We start from the raw sequence: 8587 nt of genomic DNA, 5'->3' as shown, positions 1-8587 counted from the left end.
CCTGACTCAGAGACGGGGCACCCTCTGGCACCCGCGTCCAAACCTCTGGAAACTCCATGTCTGGTCCCTGGACGGGATGCGGAGGTTCAAGGTGGCCTGCCACAGACTGTGGTAGACACCATCACTTCCGCTAGAGCTCCCTCTACGAAGCACCTCTATGCGTTTAAGTGGAACCTGTTCGTCGATTGGTGCTCTTCTCATCGAGAAGACCCCCTAAGATGTTCGGTCGGGGCCGTGCTTTCCTTTCTACAGGACGGGTTGGAGAGAAGGCTGTCTCCCTCCACCCTCAAGGTGTATGTGTTCGCAATCGCTGCCTATCATGAACTAGTAGAAGGTAAGTCTTTGGGAAGCACGACCTGATTGTTTGGTTCCTGAGGGGTTCCAGGAGATTAAATCCGCCCCCCCCCTCTATACCCTCTTGGGATCTGTCTCTGGTGCACAGTGCACTTCAGAGACCTCCCTTTGAGCCTTTGCAGTCAATGGAGTTAAAATATCAAGAGGGTAGGGGACCTGCAGGCATTTTCGGTCGACGAATCGTACCTGGAATTCGGGCCGGACTACTCTCACGTAATCCTGAGACCCCGGCCTGGATACGTGCCAAAGGTTCCCAACACTCCCTTCCGGGACCAGGTGGTGAGCCTGCAAGCGCTGCCTTTGGAGGAAGCAGACCCAGCCCTGGCTTTTCTCTGTCCTGTCCGAGCTCTTCGGACTTATGTGGACATAACGCAAAGCTTCAGGACCTCAGAGCAGCTCTTCGGCTCTTCGTCTGTAACAGAGGACAGCAGAAGGGAAAAGCTGTCTTTAAGCAGAGGATGGCCCACTGGATAGTGGATGCCATTGTCTTGGCGTATGAGTCCCAATACATGCCCTGCCCGCTCGGGATGAGAGCCCACTCCACCAGGGGTGTAGCCTCTTCCTGGGCGCTGACTCGTGGCGCCTCGCTGACAGATATTTGTAGAGCTGCGGGCTGGGCGACACCCAACACGTTCACTAGATTTTATAGCCTACGTGTAGAACCGGTATCTTCCCGTGTACTCACTTCTCATAGTCGGTAGCACCGGAGTGCCCGTTTTACTGTCGGCTTGCTGCGCCACTCCCTTCCTCATGGAACGGATACATGCGCTTATATGCTCCAGTCGAGTTCCCCAGTATGGCGAACCCTGTCGAGTCCTCCGCAACCCGCGGCAGTCAGACGTGGTGGAGCGTCGGATGCCAGGTGTAACACTCGTATGCATTGTGGAACTTGTGTACTTGTGTTAGGCTGGGTTCCATATGTAATGATCCCATGGCGTTCCCATATGTGTATTCTCCACGGTACGGCTCCCTACGGTGAGCCCGTGTCTTTCCCTGCCGTCTCAGTAAAGTGAATGTCCCCTGCCCAGCAGGGCCGGGGCCACCCCTGGGACCCCCGTATGTTGTACTGCCTACGGCCAGTCCATACGTGTAATTTCCACATGGTATCCCCTTCGGGGATGTGTGGCTTCCACAGCGGCCTCCAGGGTACGCTTTCCCAGCGTTATCCAATAGTCCACTGATTGGGTCTTGTGGAATGGCAGTGTGACTCTCCCTGCAGGAATTTCCCCGCCCGTTTAGACGGGGTCCAAGGGATCTCCCGCAGGGCGCTGGAAGTGGTAGTAACTGTGGCGTTTTCCATAGGGATCCCAATTCGTCGGTACGACGTACGTCGTAGTGACCGACTGAAAGGGAACGTCTCGGTTACGTATGTAACCCTCGTTCCCTGAAGGAGGGAATGGAGACGTACGTCCGTCGCCACAGTTGCTGTACCATCACTGCAGTTCGAGCCACGGGTTCGGCTCCTCAGTGAAAAACAACAGTGCGTGGCGATCGCTTCCGCTTTATACCCACGCATCGGGGCGGGGTGCAATATGCAAAGCACAAAAGCCAATGTTTATTGGCCCGTTTTCTATATCTCGAAGCTGATAGGGCTCCCAGAAGTGATCCCGATTTGTCGGAACGACGTATGTCTCCGTTCCCTCCTTCAGGGAACGAGGGTTCCATACGTAACCGAGACATTTGATGGACAGGTGCTCTCTGACCTGCGCATATTGGAATTATCTCGCGGTGCTTTGTATTAGTTCGTAAAAATGAGCTGTCAGGAGAGACATGGAGCGGCTTCATCTTCATCATCTTCACCCGCTTGTTCTTCAAGGCAGCAATAAGTTTGTGTTATTGAAGTAACCAATAATATCGATAAAAGTTTTATCCATGTACAGTTCTGGCTTTATTTGACACATTAATTATTTAAAAACATAAATAATTATAAACATAAATCATTTTATGCATATCAACAGTGGCTTAACTGTTTTAAAAAGTTGGTGGGAGATGTGTGTGTGTGTTGGGGGGGGGGGGGGGGGTATAATAAGATAAGTTCAATAGTTCTTTTATTAGCTAATATAATATAAACCTCATGTTTAATTCTTGCATCTATACTGAATATCATCAGTGGTTGTATAGTAAGAGCAGAGACAGTTTTTTTAATGCATTTTATTTCATGATTTCACCGGAACAAATAGAAAGTCTCTGCAACGGCATTAAGCAATTAAAGCGCTCGTCTGTGTGTAGACTGCACTTGCACGTGCCACTAATAACAGTGGCAACGAGTGCCAGATCGCCTCTTATATAGCGAACTAATGAAATGATGCTCTTCTAGTTAACCAAAGATGTTTTGTTTGTATAAGTTAGGTTCATCCGTGCAACAAGATGTTTCAATGTTTCAAAAAGTGGTGGGGACATGTCCCACCCGCAAATTATGCCTATGTATATCAATAACCCACAACGAACTGTTGCACACTGTACATGGATACAACTTTTATCCTTATTATTGGTTACTTCAATAACACAAACTTATTGCTGCCTTGAAGAACAAGCGGGTGAAGAAGATGATGAAGATGAAGCCGCCGCCACTCCATGTCTCTCCTGAGAGCTCATCTTTACGAACTAATACAAAGCACCGCAATATCATTCCAATATGCGCAGGTCAGACAGCACCTGTCCATCAAAAGCTCTTTATCCAATCAGAGTAGATCACTGTTAAGCCCGCCCCCACAAGAAGTTTGTGTCAAAACAGCAAACAAAAAACTGAGAAACGTAAGCAAAATCTTTGGCAATGCATTCCCAACGTGTGAAAACGAATCTTTGAAAAACATTAACAAAGAATGAAGCATACTGAATATCCTGTTACATTTGTGTGACGGAGTTCTTTTTTTTTTTCATTTTCAATGTATTTTTCTTCTTTTGTAATGCCATATTTTTGATAGTTTCTGAAAAAGTTTTGTTCAGTTTTATAAAATTTCGTTCAGTTTTATTGAGACGAAGGTAATTCCATAAAAGGTCACCAGCAGATGGTGCAAAAAACAAAGGGATAATAAAATAATGCAAATCCAGGTTTTGGTCACCCTGGATCCCTTAGCATAAAAGTTAGGAAATGTACTGCTTGGTGCATTATATTCAGAGGTCAGTCACATAGATTATTAAAATGCCTCATTAAAGATCTGGGAATTAAATAGTAACTTTTATACTTTTTACAAATGTTTTTTTTCCCTTCTTTTCTTTATATAATTAATGAAGTTTGATTTCGCTGGAATAAATAAGCTTCACCAGCTTTATTATTTTTCTTTTTTTTCTTTCTTTACATTTTATTCATTACATTACATAGGCCAGGGTTTCCAAAATTAGGATTCCCAGCTAACCCCTGACAGTGATTTATTAACGTCCCCATCTGGCCACCCTGTTAAAAAGCTACAAGACAATCATGGCAATGAGAACACAAAGTAAGTTTATTAGTTTAACTGTCATTAATGGAATGCACAGACAATGTAGGGTTTTAGACGGCTCTTTTCATTCTGAAGTTTCTATACTGAACACTTAGCTGCATGGGTACAACAACATATTATGGCACTTCTGCACTCAAAAAGTATTTAGGCCTACATTTAAGATGAATGGATTTTAATTGCATTTTACTTATACATTTTAACATGATCTAATGCGTTTAAAGAAATGCATCTTTGTCATATATCAATGCATTTCTGTAACAGTTCATAAACTGAATGAGTTTTAAATAAACAATAACCAGGTTTTTATATATGTATGTATCATCAATATATTCAATTTGCTTAAATCTCTTTTAACTAATTGAAAATTGCTTTTGAATATATATGATTGTTTAAATTAAATTGAATAGATGCAAATAGTGCAGAAATTATCTGTTTCATGCATACATGATTGACAAATATATTATTTTATGCAATATTCAAATTTATAAACCTTAAATTTAGGCCCAAATATTTGTTTGGCGTTTGTTAAAAAGGGACTGCTTAAACAATAACTTCCAAACATCTAAAGGGAGCTAGTTTTATTAATGCTGTCATATAGCAGATATTTTGAGTTGTTTTTTCTCTCTTGCATTTTCACCACCAGATTTAACTGGAATACATCACAAAAGACAATTAAGCTGAACATAAAAAACTATTACAAATCAAAAAATTGTTTCAGTTGCTTCTGATATATTATCTCCATAGAACATAATATTTTACAGTGTGATCACATTAATTCTAGACGTTTCTCTCATGGCCCTCTGCCTGCTCACCCACCTGCTCACAATGGTTCTGATCTCATGCGTACGTAAACAGTAAATTAAGGGGTTTATCAGTGGTGGAACAAGGCTGTAGAGCAGTATGAGACCTATCCTAAAATCTTTGCTGATTTGGATTTGCAGAAAACTAGATATATACACAGCGCAGCGAGGCATGTAAAAGAGGGCGATGATACACATCTGTGTGCTGCAGGTGGCAAAACTTTTCCAGCGACTCTGAGAGCTCGACAGTCTCATCACAGACAATATGATGTGACAGTAAGAGTAAATGATGAAGGCTAGAGGAAGGAGAAGAACGAGTAGGGCCACGCACAGGGCCACCAAAGTCTGCTTGCTGTTATCAGCACAGGCTAGGTTGGTAATAGAGATGTGGTCACAGTAGCAATGAATGATCAGTTTAGGGCCGCAGTAAGGAAGCTGTTGAGTGTGTAGGGTGGCTATTGTGGGAGCAATAAAAGCAGTTACCCAAGCTGTGACGTTTAGGATGTATGTGATGCGGTTAGTCATAACAGCCTGGTATCTCAGAGAATAACAAATCGCCACATAGCGATCGAGGGCCATGATCATCATTATCAGCGAGTTTAATGTCCCAAAATAGTGGATTAGTTCCATTTGGAAGAAGCAAGCATGGAAAGGGGTTGCTCCTGCATCAAATAAGTACCTGGATATGATCTTAGGTAAGGCAACAGTGGAGAAACACATATCAGATACTGCCAGGCTCGCAAGGATAATATACATAGGCTTCCGGAGGCTCTGCGAAGTGAAAAACAGCACCAGGAAAACAGTGTTCCCGGCCACTGTGGTCATGTAGACAATGAAGAAAATAGCAGCGACCAGGCCATAATAATCTGGGTGGAGTCCAGGGAAACCCACAATGATAAACTCAGTGATTGTCGTCCAGTTGTTCTGTAGCATTTTGCAAAATCTGCAGAGATTGTAGGACAAAAGTGATTAATATTGCATAATAATAACATTGATGGTATAATCTTTATGAAATATTATTAAAAATAATGTTAAACATTGTTAAAATGCCAATGTATTTTTTTATTTTTACAGATTAAAAAAATATATATTTTCAAAAAAAAAAAAAAATTCTTCCAAAAAACAGGGGCACATATATAAAGGGATTAAGGTAGAATTGTTTATAGCAGTTTGGGCTATAAATTAGCCAGCTGTACAGTGATTATGTAAATAATTTCATTATCAGTAAACAGCAAGACATCACAGACATTAAGTGAATTTGCACCTGGTATGTACACAATGCATTTGTGGTGTATTACTTATATACTGTAGTGTTCACTGTTATGTAGCGTGCCGTTGGCATTCAGTCCTACAACTTTTTTTTCTTTTAGATGATGACAGGGTTAGGGTGACTTTAGGGACTGGATGTCACTCATAGCTCATGAAGTCTTCTACAGGCCTCATGTCAGCCCAAGTTCTGCTGCCTTTAAAGCAAAATGATGACATGCCAAGTACTAAGTACTTTTTTTTTTCAATTCAACTTTTTACTCAAACTGTATTATTGAAAATTACACATTAAATGATGGTTAATCATTCCTGAGGTTATTGTATTATTAACAGACAAAACCCTCATAAAGTTTGAAGCTTATGAAATAATATTATATAATACAATTATAGGTGATCATTAAAATATCAACAAATCTTCACTTTTAAATTTGGTGTCATCTCTAAGTGATGCAGAACTTTTTCTGCCTCTTTCATCAGATCTCATGTGATTTTCAGTGTTTGTCAGTACCTACATTAATTGTGTTGTCACTTATCTATTGGATTGCTCAGGGATAATTCTCTCAGGTTTGGTTTCCCATCAGTACAATCTTCTGGGTCTATCCGGTGACTCCAGAGAACAAATTAAGGGGGTGTTACATCAATGTCGACACTTTTCAGACAAACAACAGTGACAATGTTTACTGCCCTGTTACATGGAAACCCTTGATTGACATCAGATCAGATGTCTTCCTCTCAAAACACATGAAAATCTAACTATTCAAATTTGTACAAAATAACAGCTAGATACATGGCAATTATGTCACATTAAAACCTACTGCTTCCACTAACCCTTATGCGTGTAATTTGCAAAAAATGAATAAATGTAATATATAAAAAGGCCCCAATACAAGACACTACTCCCCCCCAACTGAACTTTTTATTTTTATTTATTACACTTTATCTGTTTGATCATCAATTACATACAATCCTTATAGGCCATTTTCTCATAGGATTATATGAGGTTGTTTTTTTTTTTTTTTTTAAATCTAAGCCATATATATCCACTCCAGCAACACTATCATGCATGCAACTTATTCCTATCTATATTCTAAAGGGTTTATTGTTGGGTTTGTCCATATAACATTTAGCTGATTAAACATTTAATTCCTGTAAAAACAATTATTTTCTATTTCTAATTATTTATAGAGTGATTAATAAGAGATAGGCCTATACAAATCCCCCTTTTAACTATAATAATTAAAGAAGAATTTTGAACCTGGCATTGTTCATACAAACCCAATTCTAAAAAAGTTAGGACACTGTACAAATTGCGAATAAAGGAATGCAATAATTTACAAATCTCAAACTTTTATTCACTAATAGAATATAGATAACGTATCAAATGCTGAAAGTGAGACATTTTGAAATGTCATGCTAAATACTGGCTCATTTTGGATTTCATGAGAGCTACACATTGGGACAGGTAGCAATAAGAGGCCAGAAAAGTTAAATGTACATATAAGGAACAGCTGGAGGGCCATTTTTGCAACTTATTATGTCAACTGGCAACATGATTGGGTATAAAAATAGCATCTCTGAGTGGCAGTATCTCTCAGAAGTCAAGATGGGCAGAGGCTCACCAAATCCCCCAATGCTGCGGCGAAAAATAGTGGAGCAATATCAGAAAGGAGTTTCTCAGAGAAAAATTGCAAAGAGTTTGAAGTTATCATCATCTACAGTGCATGATATCATCCAAAGATTTAGAGAATCTGGAACAATCTCTAGTGTAAGGGTCAAGGCCGGAAAACCATACTGGATGCCCGCGATCTTCGGGCCCTTAGACGGCACTGCATCACATACAGGAATGCTGCTGCAATGGAAATCACAACATGGGCTCAGGATTACTTCCAGAAAATGTTTTTCGGTTAACACAATCCAATGTGCCATTCGCTGTTGTGGGCTAAAACTCAAAAAATAAGCCATATCTAAACATGATTCAGAAGCGCAGGCATTTTCTTTGGCCAAGGCTCATTTTAAATGGACTGTGGCAAAGTGGAAAACTATTCTGTGGTCAGACAAATCAATATTTAAAGTTCTTTTTGGAAAACTGGGACACCATGTCATCTGGACTAAAGAGGACAAGGACAACCCAAGTTGTTATCAGCACTCAGTTCAGAAGCCTTCATCTCTGATGGTATGGGGTTGCATGAGGGCCTATGGCATGGGCAGCTTACACATCTAGAAAGGCACCATCAATGCAGAAAGGTATATCCAAGTTCTAGAACAACATATGCTCCCATCCAGATGTTGTCTCTTTCAGAAAAAAACTTGCATTTCCAACATGACAATACCAGACCACATACTCAATACATCAATTACAACATCATGGCTGCTTAGAAGAAGAATCCAGGTGCTGAAATGTCCAGCCTGCAGTCTAGATCTTTCACCCATAGAAAACATTTGGCGCATCATAAAAAGGAAGATGCGACAAATAAGACCTAAGACAGCAACTAAAAGCCTGTATTAGACAAGAATGGGACAACATTCCTATTCCTAAACTTGAGCAACTTGTCTCCTCAGTCCCCAGACGTAAGCAGACATATAAAAAGAAGATGGGTTCCACACAGTGGTAAACATGGTCTTGTCTCAACTTTTTTTTAGATGTGTTGATGCCATGAAATTTAAAATCAACTTATTTTCCCCTTAAAATTATAAATTTTCTCAGTTTAAACATTTGATGTGTCATCT

General features: G+C 40.6%; 1 protein-coding gene across 1 annotated transcript; it reads right to left on the bottom strand.

Annotated features, from left to right (window-relative positions):
* Positions 1 to 4549: 4549 nt before the first annotated feature.
* Positions 4550 to 5527, bottom strand: or30bv1 (odorant receptor, family 30, subfamily BV, member 1). The gene has a single exon (XM_067433568.1). It carries the CDS (start codon positions 5525 to 5527, stop codon positions 4550 to 4552), a length of 978 nt encoding a protein of 325 aa, XP_067289669.1.
* Between the last annotated feature and the right edge of the window lie 3060 nt (positions 5528 to 8587).

The sequence above is a fragment of the Pseudorasbora parva genome, chromosome 23 (genome assembly GCF_024679245.1).
Source record: "Pseudorasbora parva isolate DD20220531a chromosome 23, ASM2467924v1, whole genome shotgun sequence".
Lineage (NCBI taxonomy): Eukaryota > Metazoa > Chordata > Actinopteri > Cypriniformes > Gobionidae > Pseudorasbora > Pseudorasbora parva.
This window is presented reverse-complemented; position numbering and strand designations above follow the sequence as displayed.

Coding starts and splice junctions, on each gene's coding strand:
- or30bv1 (XM_067433568.1), bottom strand. CDS start 5,527: ATGCTACAGAACAACTGGACGACAATCACTGAGTTTATCATTGTGGGT.